The sequence below is a fragment of the Panthera pardus genome, unplaced genomic scaffold (genome assembly GCF_024362965.1).
Source record: "Panthera pardus isolate Hobbes unplaced genomic scaffold, ASM2436296v1 HiC_scaffold_11, whole genome shotgun sequence".
NCBI classification, from domain to species: Eukaryota; Metazoa; Chordata; class Mammalia; order Carnivora; family Felidae; genus Panthera; species Panthera pardus.
In genome coordinates this window covers 43,659,347-43,673,285 of record NW_026526666.1, presented here as the reverse complement: position 1 = coordinate 43,673,285, position 13,939 = coordinate 43,659,347, and the positions used below count along the sequence as shown (strand labels likewise).

The 13,939-nt window shown below is 36.1% G+C and overlaps 1 protein-coding gene and 1 long non-coding RNA gene across 2 annotated transcripts in view; one reads left to right on the top strand and one right to left on the bottom strand.

Annotated features, from left to right (window-relative positions):
* MSH4 (mutS homolog 4) overlaps window positions 1–13,939 on the top strand; it is an 88,995-nt gene that overhangs the window by 18,362 nt on the left and 56,694 nt on the right. The window contains exons 7-8 of the mRNA XM_019448858.2: window positions 1,276–1,448; window positions 7,530–7,597. Coding sequence (XP_019304403.2) covers window positions 1,276–1,448; window positions 7,530–7,597 — 241 coding nt within the window. The remainder of the gene's footprint in view (window positions 1–1,275; window positions 1,449–7,529; window positions 7,598–13,939) is intronic.
* Window positions 1–13,939, bottom strand: part of LOC109266664 (uncharacterized) — a 37,439-nt gene that overhangs the window by 10,700 nt on the left and 12,800 nt on the right. The window lies entirely within an intron of this gene.

Here is a 13,939-nt window from a genome sequence, read left to right as displayed (position 1 = left end):
CCCAGATTCAATCCACTACTAAATCCCCTTGAGTCAGCCTTTAGAATACATACCAATTCTGGATCACATCTTAACCATTTCCAAGTCTACAACCCTAACCCATACCTCTATCATTTTAGCCTGGACTATTGTAATAGCCCCTAACTTGTTTCTCTGCCTTCTTTTTACCCTCCTACACTTAGTCTGTTCTTGATCTAGTGGACAGACTGTGATCCTTTAGGAATCAGATCTTGGAACTGTCCTGCTAAAAATCTTCCAGTGGCTCCCATTACATTTTTACGATGTCTTTACCAGTCTTTACCATGGCATACAAGGACTTATATGTCCTGACCTCTATCAACTTCTTTATCTCCCTCCATTCTTACTTTTACTTGCAGATTCCCACCAATCCTGATCTTCTTTTTGGTTCTGGAACCAGAAAGGATGGCTGGGCTTAAATTAGTGTTCTGATGGGCCCTTTTTAACTGATAACTCTTTTCTTGTTATTTACTTATTTGGAAATCTTGGACAAGTTACTTAATTTCTTTGTGCTTCGTTCCTTATCTTGTAAAATGTAAATATAACATCTACCTCGTAGTGGTTATTAGAATTAAATAAGTTGATATATGCAAAGTGCTTGGAACAATGCCTGGCACATGCTTAGTGTTCAGTATATGTTACCTGTTGTCAGCATCATCCCCATCCCATCATCATCTTTGCAAGGATACCTTTTGAATTCAACTATCAAATACACATATAGGTCTTTCTCAACGAACTTAACTAAAGTAACCTTCCTGGTCATTCTCTATACAATCCTGTTTTGGTTGTTGGTTTGCTTAACGCTTTTCTGTACCTGAAATTCTTTTCTTCTCTTTTACTTGTAGTTTTCTTCTTAAGTTAGAACAAAGTGATTATATTAAATATACATTTTTTTTCAGTGTGAAATTACTGATATCTTTCTATTATTGATGGAATGTCATGGGCTAGAACATTTTATATTAGTCTGAATATTATAGCTGACCTATGAGAAAATTCATTAAATGCAAGAAGATATGTCTGTCCTTTGTTAATGAAAGCATGGTTCATTGATAGTGTACTTGGAAGCTTATTCAAAATATATGTTCTCAGGCCTCATCTCAGACTTACTGAATTAGAATTCCCATGTGATTTGTATGCACCTGAAAGTTTGAGAATCACTACTTTAGATGACAGGATTATTTAGAAAGTTAAATGGTAACTTTTATTTGGATTTTTCCTGTATAATTAATGAAATTTTCCTAATTTGTGTTTTCAAAGGAATAATCACACACTCTTTGGTGTTCTAAATTACACTAAGACTCCTGGAGGAAGTAGAAGACTTCGTTCTAATATATTAGAACCTTTAGTTGATATTGAAACCATTAACATGAGACTAGATTGTGTTCAAGAGCTACTTCAAGATGAAGAACTCTTCTTTGGACTTCAGTCAGGTAAATTAATATAATCTAATTTTATGAATACAAATTAATAAATACATTGTCTTCTTATAAGAATACTAGTCATATTGGATTAAGGTTCACCCTAATAACCTTATCTTAACTTGATTATATCTATAAAGATCCAATTTCCAAATAAGGTCACATTCAGATACCAGGGTTTAGGACTTCACAATATCTTTTTGGGGGACACAATTCAAGCCTGATAACATAAGGTAAGAGAATTGCCTTTTGCACCTGGCTATTTGTTCACTCATAGGGAAGTACAGTTCTCTTCTTAAATCTATGGGTGGGGGCATCTGGGTGGCTCAGTCAGTTGGACATCCGACTGTTGATTTTAGCTCAGGTCATGAACCCAGGTTTGTGGGATCAAGCCCCATGTCAGGACAGCACAGAACCTGCTTGGGATTCTCTCTCTGTCTCTCTCTCTCTGTCTCTCTCTCGATCCCCCTCTCCCTCTCTCTCCCTCCACCCCCTCTGCCCTCCTTGTGCTCTCTCTCTTTCTAAAAAAAAAAAGAAAAAATGTATGGGCGAAAGGAGAATATATATGCACTGCTCCCAGTCCAATTCCTGGTTCCTAGCAGCTTGATGGGTCTTTCATACACCCACCATCCTAGCCATCCCACCTGGTGTTCTGGTAGTCTAAACTGAAGTGATACATGAAAATCTAGAAGGCATTGGGAAAATGCCACAACCCCAAGATCAAGAATTACATGTTCCACCAACTGAGTCAGCCAAGTACCCCATGTGTAAATTTTTAAAGAAATAAGTTTCAGAGCTAAAAAAAGAAGGAAAATACAAAGAAGTATGAAGAAAATTACTATAAAGAAAGGCAGTAATTCAATAAGGAGAGATATTTAGTAGTATCATCTTAATTGGAGTTCAAATAGAACTAATATGTGTCCATTAAACTTAACAATGGTGAACCTGTGGATGACTCTCTTAGGCTGGGTTCTTCAGAAGCAGATCCTGATATGAGGATTGATGTGAATATGATTTATTAATAAGAATGTGCTTGTAAGAGAAAACAGGAAAGGAGAAAAAGACCGGGAAGGGGAGAAAAGCCAAGCAAAAGTATAATTTCAGGCAACATCCTAAATAAGGTAACTTCAACTGATACTTCTGGACATTAAGTTGCATTTAGGGTTTTCAGAGTGGGGCTTTCACACTCCCACTTCATTTAGTGACTTAAGGAGTGCAGGGCGCTTTTGGCCCTCTGCTTGAGAGCAAAGTGCTGTAACAGTCTAGGGGCAGGACTCCAAAAAGACTCCAGGTGTGGGCCAGCAGAAGCAAAAGCCACGCAGAGCAAGACAAGGGGTACACAGAAAGAAAGATAAAAGAGACCCAAGAGGATCTTGACAAAGAACCAGGAATATCTACTACAGTAACCTTGACTAGAGGAATCTCACACAGCACAGAAACAAGACTGCAGCAGATTGAAATGTAGTTAAGAGAAGATAGCGAGTGTGGAAAATTTGTCTTTCAACAAGTTAGCCTATAAATTAGAAGAAGAGAAAGATAAGGTGAGCAGAGGGGAAGGAAGAGGGAGAGAGAGAGAGAGAGAACCCCAAGCTCCATGCTAAACGTGGAGCCTGACACAGGGCTCGTGGAGCCTGACACAGGGCTCAATCCCATAATTCTGGGATCATGATCTGAGCCAAAATCAAGGTTTTATAATTGGTTTTATAATTATCATTCACATGACAGTCATGGCTTCCAAATGTACATTTCATGCCCAGACATCGCTACAGACTTTTAGCCCCATATATCTTATTGTCTACTGAACACTTATTAGATCTTTCTCAATCATTTCAAATTCATTGTGTCCAAACTGTGCCATCCTCCTTTCTAAATCATTCTTCCTTATTTCAGTGAAGAGTTATACATCCAGCCTCTCTACCACGACAGATACCAGGAAGTCATTCTTAACTCTTCTCTTCCCTGAAATCAATCATCAAATTCTGCAAAGTCTCCTTCCTATATATCTTTTGAATGCCTTGGCTTCTATTCCCAGTGCTGCAGCTCCAGCCTGGGCTACCATTTATATATTTTTTGATTTATTGTAACAGCCTTGTGTTTGAGCTCTCTCCTCCAGTATTTCTTTTTATAGTCTCTTCTCTATACTGCAGCCTGAATGAGATTTTGAAAATATAATTCTTAGCATATTACTCTGTTTTGATTTTTATTGTTGGTATAACAAATTACCACAAATTTAGTGGCTTATAATAACATGAATTTATTTTCTTAGAGTTCTGGAAGTCAGAAATCAGTTCTGTTGGGCTAAAATCAATGTTAGCAGTTCACATTCCTTCTGGAGGTTCTATGGGCCAATCTGTTTCCTTACCTTTTCCAGTTTCTGGAGGCTGTATACTATTCCTTGGTTCATTGGACTTTCTCCATCTTAAAAGCCATAGGTATAGTATCTTTTCTACTTTCTGACCTCTGCTTCTGTCCTTGTATCTTCTTTTTCTAACTGATCCTACTGCCTCTGTCTTATAAGGATTCTTGTGATTACTTAAGGACCAATAAAAATCCAGAATAATCTATTTCAAGATGCTTAACTTAATTCCATCTTCAAAGTTTTGTTTACTAGGTAACATATTTGCGCATTCCAACAATTAGGATATGGACATCTTTGGGGGTACCACATAACCCACTTACATAAAATTATTCAATCTCTTCTCATTACTTTTGGTATAAAGTCCAGACTCTTCTATATGACTTTTTCCCTGTCATCTCCCACAGCATCTCTTGCTACTCCTCATTTTGCATTCTGCCTTTTAGTATAATTGACCTTTTTTAGTTACTTGAACAGATCCTCTCTCATGGTTCAAGCTTGGTACTCTGTACTCTTTGCCTAGAATTTTCCTTCTCCATAGCTTGCGACCTCTCCTCCCCAGGCAATCCTTAGCTAACTATAGTTCATCTTTTACCATTCCAGTTTAGATGTCACTTATGCTAGAAGCCTCTCTGACTCCTCAAGTCTGTGCTAGGCATTTTTTCTACATCTCGTTATGTAGTATCTTATTTTGTCACTTACCTTACTGGATTGTAAGTGCATGTTTTATTGGAGGATTCCCATGAGAGGCTAGGATATAACAGGTGTTAATATTTGTTAAACTATTGATTTATTGTTGAACTTGTTGAAAATTGTATTCTGTTGTTTCCAAGATTGTGTTTTATAGGATATTAATGAAAAACTTGAATTTTCTTTGTTTGAAACTTTAATTTTGATATATTTTAAACTTTAATTTAATTTTTTTTACTATTTCTAAAAAACTTTTTAAATGTTTATTTATTTATTTTGAGAGAGAAAGAGCTCAAGCAGGAAGGGGCAGAGAGAGAGAGGGGGAGAGAGAATCCCAAGCAGACTCTGCACTGTCAGCACAGAGCCTGATGCAACGCTTGAACTCACAAACTGAGATCATGACCTGAGCCAAAATCAAGAGTCGGATGCTTAACTGACTGAACCACCTAGGGGCCCTAAGCTTTATAATTTCTTATACCTGAAAGTTTTAAAATTTGCATCTACATGTGTAAAACACTTCTATGCTTTCTATATCTTGACAGTTTATAATTTATCTTAACATACAATAAAGTATGGGAGCAAGAACAGAGACAGAGCAAGGTGGGAAGATAGTTTTGTTTGTTTGTTTTTGTTTATTTTTGAGAGAGAGAGAGAGAGAGAGAGAGACAGAGTGTGAATGGGGAGGGGCAGAGAGAGGGAGACACACAATCCAGAGCAGGCTTCAGGCTCTGAGTTGTCAGCACACAGCCCAAAGTGGAGCTCAAACTCACCAACCAGGAGATCGTGACCTGAGCCGAAGTCAGACACTTAACTGACTGAACCACCCAGGTGCCCGGGAGGGTATTTTTTATACTTTATTAAAATAGGAGAATCTGAATCTCATTAAAACAACAATGACCTAGTACTTACTTTATTTAGGCATTTTATAGGTATTAGGGATAAAAACATGGAGGATTAAGCTATAAGTTTCTGTCCTCAAGGATCTTATATTCCTGTTAGAGGAGGAGAATTCTAAATAAATAATTGATACAATGCAATCAATGCAATAATAATTGAGTATTATTTTATGGGAATACAGAAGAGTGAGCTGGGATAAAGATAGAATCCAGGATCCAAAGATAATACTTCAGTTCTATATTAAAGGAATGGGTAGGATTTTGACAAGAGAGGCCTAGAAATGGTAATTAACACAAAGGAAACATACCTGTGCGAGGTATGCTGATGCACATAGGGCGACAAAAATGTTTTTGTGGATGTAGTGGTGGGGAGAAATATCTGCTATTGGCTGTGATCTTGAGTGGTCATTACTTTCTAGGGTACACTTGCTTTTCTAGGAACTGGGGGAAGATAGAGTTACCATAAGCTTCTGCAGTTATATTTGCAGTTGATATGAAAGAGTTTGATGTGTTTAAGGCATGGCCGGTGGTTACTTACAATTTGAAGCCTTGAGGAATAGCAGGAAATGAGGATTGGGGCTAGCTTATGAAGGGCTTTTATGTAATGCTAAGAAATTTGTTTTTTTTTTTTTTCCTGCAAGTAGTAGGGAGCTGATGATTCTGAACCAGGAGAGTAATATGACCAAACCTTTATTTTAGAAACATTACCCTGGTTGTTATGGTAGATTTAGGGAAGGGAAGAAGAAAAGACCAAAAAAGAAAAAGGCCAATCCATATGAGGGTTTAAGAGTCTGATTAGTAGAATCACATGTAAAATGTCATAATAGTATTATGTTTTATTGAACAGTAATAACAGTAGCATGCTCAGTCTATTTACTCTTACTTCTTAAACATAGTTTTAACATAAGTAATTAGAAGCAGCAGATTAGAAAGGGTCAGAGTTCTAGAGGTAGGCAACTGAAAACTATCACAAGATACCTGACAACTTGAACAGGAAGAAAGCAATGTACAGTTTTTGTCTTTTTGTTTTCTTTAAGTGTAACAGGTTGGAGCCACTTTGTGAAAGTATCAATAATAAGTCTACACAAAAGCTCTGAGGTTATATGTTTCAGTGATGACAATAATCATGAGTTATTAAGAAAGAGTTACTATAGTTCACTGTATTTTGAGTATGAGGAAATGAGTTCATTAAAAAGTCTGTATGTTAAATGGCAAGGTTTAAAAAAAACTGGAGATATTTAAAAGGGATAGATTACAGTTATCATACAGTTACTTTTATAGAATATTTTAAGCTGGAAAGTGAGTTGAAAAAAGCAAAAGAACAGTTTTGAGCTCGGGTATGTGCAAGGAACTTTACACATATTATCTCCTTTAATCCTCACAACAACCATAGGAGGCAGATGTTACAATCCACATTTTAAAAATAAGAACAACCAAAGTTCAGAGAAGGTAGGTAAATTCTGTTTAGGTGACATGGTTAGTGGTTGAACTGAGTTTTTAAACAAACTAATCTTAAGTATCAGGAAGAAAAGTTAGAGATCAAAAAGGTGAAAAGAAATTTATAATTAGCATCTAAAAGCCAGAGAAGTGTAGTTTTTCCAGAGAAGTGTAGTTTTTAGAAGGAAAGGGTAATCAATAGTGTCAGATTTGAAGATGGATTATAAATTTTATTATAATAAATATAAATTTTATTATAATAAAATTAAGAAAAGATCATTAGAATTTATTGTTTTATTCCTGACATGTAAGATAGGTAAAGACAATTAAAACACATAATGTATGTAGGTAGAACTGTTCTGTTTTATTATTTGAGGATAATACTTTATATAAATACTTTATATTTTGAACTGTAACACAAAGTTTTTTTTTAATTTTTTTTTGTTGTTGATTACAATTTTATTTATAATACCAAGATATGGAAACAACCTAAGTGTCAACGGATGTTGGATAAAGAACATGTGATAGATAGATAGATAGATAGATAGATAGATAGATAGAAAGACACATATAGATATAGATATAGTTATGGATATAGACAGACATAGATATACAGTTGGCCCTTGAATAACATGGGGGTTAGGGGCACTGACTCCCTGCACAGTCAAAAATCTGTGTAACACAAAGTTTAAATGCACATGTTTCTTGTTTCAGTTATATCAAGATTTCTTGATACAGAGCAGCTTCTTTCTGTTTTAGTCCAGATTCCAAAGCAAGACACGGTATGTATCTGTGTATATATTATATATTATGTTACTATATTTTATGTGATATAACTTGTCTTAATGTGATATAATAATAAAAAAGTATCAAAATGTTTTGGAGGGCACCTGGGTGGCTCAGTGGGTATCTGACTGTTTGATATTGGCTTAGGTTGTGATCTTGTAGCGTGTTTTCTCTGTTGTGAGATTGAGCCCTGTGTCTAGCTCTGTGCTGAACATGGAGTGTGCTTGGAATTCTCTCTCTACCTCTGTCTCTGCCCCTCTCCCACTTGCTCCCCTTCTTTCTCTGAAAAGAAATAAACCAACTTAAAAAAAAAAGTTTTGGAAAAGTACTTCATTATTAATATCTGGAGCATGTTTATGCCTTTTTAAAGGAAACATTTTTTCTTAATTTTCTATTATATGTTATAGTAAAATTAAGATTCTTAGTTGGAGAATTGGCATATTTTCATTAAGTATTAGTTTTATATATAATTTTTTTTAAACTTAGATTATAATATTTAATAAATAACTAGATAAAATTTATATTAGATCCAAAGAGATAGGTGCTTCTTAAAAGTGAACATTATGTGAAGTTTGATTAGCCTTCAAATATGCTTAAACTTTAAGATGAAACATCTTTGAATATTTACAGATTTAAATACTTAGTGCTTATAGGCACATCCTGTAAGGAAAATCATATATGGTTTTTATTCTTCTGTTAAGGTGAACAGAAAAATATTTACTTTAATGAAATAAATGCATATTTTTTCTCATATGCTTTGAAAAGAAAAGGATCTTGTACATCAGTAGAGTTTGATTTAAAATTGATTAATTTGCAAATCCACTGAAATCTAATTAATCTATGTTTCAGGAGTCTTTCCATATTGTAGAGATAACCTCTTTAGGTTCATTTATAATAAAAACATTATCTGATGGATGGAAATGTTTTGGCTGTTGGCCAGGCACAGAATAAGAAGTTTCCTTAAATAGTTGAAATACCTTATAATTTAATATATACAACTGGGAAGTAACCTAAAACAACTGATGTCTGGAACCAAATTAGTTACATTCATAACAGGAGTTTGGAAGCTTTCCCTCCTCTTTAACTTTCTGGTACAGTTTGTGTAGAACTGGTATTATTTCTACCTTAAATGTTTGGTAGAGGTCACAAATGAAGCCATTAGAACAGGGACTTTTTTTTTCTAGGAAGGTTTTTGACTGTAAAGTCAACTTCTTAAATAGATATGGTGCTATTCAGGTTACCTGTTTCTTGTATGAGCTTTGGTAGATTGTGTCTTTCAAAGAATTTGTCATTTCACCCAACTTGTTGAATGTATTGGCATTAACGTTGTTCATAACCTCCTTACTTGTACATAACCTCCTTGTACATAACCTCCTTACTTCATAACCCTCATTACGTTGTTCAATAACCTCCTTACTGTCCTTTTTATATTTCTAAAGTTTGCATGATATACCTCCCTTATTCTTTATTTTTTGAAGTTTATTTATTTTGAGGGAGAGAGCACACGTGCAGGTGAGCAGGGGAGGGCAGAGAGAGAGAGGGTGAGAGAGAATTCTAAGCAGGCTCCTTGCTGTTGGTGCAGAGGCCAAGGAGGGGTCAGATTTCATGAACTGTGAGACCACAACCTGAGCCGAAATCAGTAGTATGAGGCTCAACCAACTGAACCACCCAGGTGCTCCCCCTCACTTATTCTTGATGTTGGTAATTGAATATTCTCTTTTTCCTTGTTTTTTTAAAGTTTATTTATTTTGAGAGAGAGAGTGAGCAACCAAGTATGCACATGCATGCAAGCAGGGGAGGAGCAGAGAGAGGGCAAGAGACAATCCCGAATAGGTTTCACACTGTCAGTGCAGAGCCCAAGAAGGAGCTGGATCTCATGAACTGTGAGATCATGACTTGAGCCAAAATCAAGAGTTGGTTGCTTAACCAACTGAGCAACCCAGGTGCTTCTCTCTTTTTTGTTAGTCATTCTGACTAGAGGTTATCAAATTTATTGGTCTTCTCAAGAAACCATTGTTTGATTTAATTGATTTCTTTTTCATGTTCTCCATTTCATGGATTTCTGCTTTTATCAGTCTTTTTTTTTTATTGAATATTTATTTATTTGTTATTTTTTCCCTTACAAGTTTTTAATTTTCAATTCCAGTTAACATACAGTGTAACATTAATTTTGGGTGTGGAATTTAGTGATTCAACACTTGCACACACACCATCCAGTGCTCATCACAACAAGCGCACTCCTTTATATCCATTACCCATTTAACCCAACCCACTCACTACCCATCTTCCTTCTGGTAACCATCAGTTTGTTCTCTATAGTTGAAGTCTGTTTTTTGGTTTTCCTCTCCCTCTCCTTCTTCCTCTCCCTTTTTCCTTCTTCTGATTACTCTGTACTTAGTTTTCTCTTTTTTCAGGTTGTGAAGAGAGAAGCTGAGATCATTCATTTGAGACTTTTTTTTTAATATAGTCATTGTAGTGCTATAAATTTCCCTCTGAGTAATGCTTTAGCTATATTTCACAATTTTTGATATGTTGTGTTTCCTTTTCCAATCAAAAATGTTAAAACTACTTTCTGATTTCCTTTTTAATTTATTCTTTGACATATGGGCTATTTTTTTGTTATTTAGTTTCCAGTATTTGGAAACTTTCTAGATATCTTTCTGTAGAGATCTCTAATTTCATAGTGATCAAGGACACATATTGTCTAGTATGAATCCTTTTAGCTTTATTGACTCATTTTTATGGCCCAGAATATGATCTTTCTTGTAAATGTTCCATGTATGTTTGAAAACAATGTGTACTTTGCTGTTGTGGAATTGAATTTTCCATGAATGTCCATTCAGGTTGATTGATAGTGTCTATATCTATATCTTTATTGTTTTGGGGGATCTATTTATTGTATCAATTATATATCTTTATTGTTTTGGGGGATCTATTTATTGTATCAATTATTAAGAAACATGCTGATATCTCCAACTGTAATTGTGGATTTGTCGATTTCTCTGAAGTTCTTTTCTTTTTTATACAGTGGACATTTTGTATATACTATTAATTTGCATATATAAAGTTCAAAATCATTTCCTTCTCTTTTTTTTTTCTTTTTCAAGTTTTTATTTCAATTTTAGTTAACATACAATATACTATTAGCGTCAGGTGTAGAATTTAGTGATTTATCACTTACATGCAACACCCAGTCTCATCACAAGTGCCCCCCTTAATACCTATCACCAATTTAAACCCATACCCCTGCCCATCTCCCCTCCAGTAATCCTCAGTTCTTTATAGTTACAAGTCTCGTTTATTTATTTATTTCTTTTTCTTTTTTGAGGGAGAAAGAGAGTGTGCATACCAGCAGGGGAGGGGCAAAGGGAGAGGAAGGGGGAGAATCTTGTGGGGCTTGATCTCACAACCGTGAGATCATGACCTGAGCCAAAATCAAGAGTTGGGTGCTTAACCAAGTGAGCCACCCAGGCTCCCGAAGAGTCTGTTTTATGGTTTGCCTCTCTCATTTTTTTCCCCCTATGTTCATCTGTTTTGTTTCTTAAATTCCACATGTGTGAAGTCATGTGGTATTTGTCTTTCTTGGACTGATCTCACTTAGCTAATACTCTCTAGCTCAATCCACATCATTGAAAAATGGCAAGATTTCATTCCTTTTGATGGCTGAGTAGTATTCCATTGTATATATGTACATCTTCTTTATTCATCAGTTGATGGACATATGGGCTCTTTCCATAATTTGGCTATTAATAATGCTGCTATAAACATTGGTGTACATGCATCACTTTGAATCAGTATTTTCGTATCCTTTGGGTAAATACCTAGTAGTGCAGTTGCTGGGTCATAAGGTCGTTCTGTTTTTAACTTTCTGAGGAACCTCCATACTATTTTCCAGAGTGGTTGCACTTGTTTCAGTCCCACCAACAGTGTAAGAAGGCTCCCCTTTCTCCTCCCACATTCTTGTCAACACTTGTTGTTTCCTGTGTTTTTTATTTTAGCCATTCTGACAGGTGTGAGATGATATCTAATTGTAGTTTTGATTTGTATTTCCCTGATGATGAGTGATGTTGAGCATCCTTTCATGTGTCTGTTAGCCATCTGGATGGCTTCTTTGGAAGAATGTCTATTCATGTCTTTCTGCCCATTATATTATTTGGTTTTTGAGTGTTGAGTTTTATGTGTTCTTTATATGTTTTAGATACTAACCCTTTATCTGATATGTAATTCACAAATATCTTCTCCCGTTCCATCAGTTGCCTTTTAGTTTTGTTGATTGTTTCCTTCTTTGTGCTGAAGCTTTTTATCTAGATGAAGTCCCAAAAGTTCATGTTTGCTTTTGTTTACCTTGCCTCAGGAGACATATCTAGTAAGAAGTTGCTGTGGCCAAGGTCAAAGAGGTTACTGCTGTGTTCTTCTCTAGGATTTAGGTCTTTCATCTATTTTGAGTTTATTTCTGTGTATGATGTAAGAAAGTGGTCCAGTTTTCAGTTTCATTTTTCTCCGTGTCACTGTCCAGTTTTCCCAACACCATTTGTTGCAGAGAATGTCTTTTTCGATTGGATATTCTTTCCTGCTTTGTTACAGTTGTGGGTTCATTTCTGCATTTTATATGCTGTACCATTGATCTGTGTATCTTTTTGTGTCAGTACCAGACTGTCTTGATCACTACAGCTTTGTAATATAATTTGAAGTCCAGAATTGTGATGTCTCCAGCTTTGCTTTTCTTTTTCAAGAATGCTTTGACTGTTTGGAGTCTTTTGTGATTCCATACAAATTTTAGGATTGTTCTAGCTCTGTGAAAAATGGTGGTGGTATTTATTTTTATTTTTATTTTTTAATATGAAATTTACTGTCAAATTGGTTTCCATACAACACCCAGTGCTCATCCCAACAGGTGCCCACCTCAGTACCCCTCACCTACCCTCCCCTCCCTCCCACCCCCCCATCAACCTTCAGTTGGTTCTCAGTTTTTAAGAGTCTCTTATTTTGGCTCTCTCCCTTTCTAACCTTTTTTTTTTCCTTCCCCTCCCCCATGGTCTTCTGTTAAGTTTCTCAGGATCCACACATGAGTGAAAACATATGGTATCTCTCTTTCTCTGTATGACTTATTTCACTTAGCATAACACTCTCCAGTTCCATCCACATTGCTACAAAAGGCCACATTTCATTCTTTCTCATTGCCACATAGTATTCCATTGTGTATATAAACCACAATTTCTTTATCCATTCATCAGTTGACGGACATTTAGGCTCTTTCCATAATTTGGCTATTGTTGAAAGTGCTGCTATAAACATTGGGGTACAAGTGCCCCTATGCATCAGCACTCCTGTATCCCTTGGGTAAATTCCTAGCAGTGCTATTGCTGGGTCATAGGGTAGATCTATTTTGAATTTTTTGAGGAGCCTCCACGCTGTTTTCCAGAGCGGCTGCACCAGTTTGCATTCCCACCAACAGTGCAAGAGGGTTCCCGTTTCTCCACATCCTCTCCAGCATCTATAGTCTCCTGACTTGTTCATTTTAGCCACTCTGACTGGCGTGAGGTGGTATCTCAGTGTGGTTTTGATTTGTATTTCTCTGATGAGGAGTGATGTTGAGCATCTTTTCATGTGCCTGTTGGCCACCTGGATGTCATCTTTGGAAAAGTGTCTATTCATGTCTTCTGCCCATTTCTTCACTGGATTATTTGTTTTTCGGGTGTGGAGTTTGGTGAGCTCTTTATAGATTTTGGATACTAGCCTTTTGTCCGATATGTCATTTGCAAATATCTTTTCCCATTCTGTCGGTTGCCTTTTAGTTTTGTTGATTGCTTCCTTTGCAGTGCAGAAGCTTTTTATCTTCATGAGGTCCCAATAGTTCATTTTTGCTTTTAATTCCCTTGCCTTTGGAGATGTGTCAAGTAAGAAATTGCTGCAGCTGAGGTCAGAGAGGTCTTTTCCTGCTTTCTCCTCTAGGGTTTTGATGGTTTCCTGTCTCACATTCAGGTCCTTTATCCATTTTGAGTTTATTTTTGTGAATGGTGTAAAAAAAATGGTCTAGTTTTATTCTTCTGCATGTTGCTGTCCAGTTCTCCCAGCACCATTTGTTAAAGAGACTGTCTTTTTTTCCATTGGACATTCTTTCCTGCTTTGTCAAAGATTAGCTGGCTATACATTTGTAGATCCAATTCTGGAATCTTTATTCTATTCTATTGGTCTGTGTTTCTGTTTTTGTGCCAATACCATCCTGTCTTGATGATTACAGCTTTGTAGTAGAGGCTAAAGTCTGGGATTGTGATGCCTCCCTCTTTGGTCTTCTTCAAAATTACTTTGGCTATTCAGGGCCTTTTGTGGTTCCATAT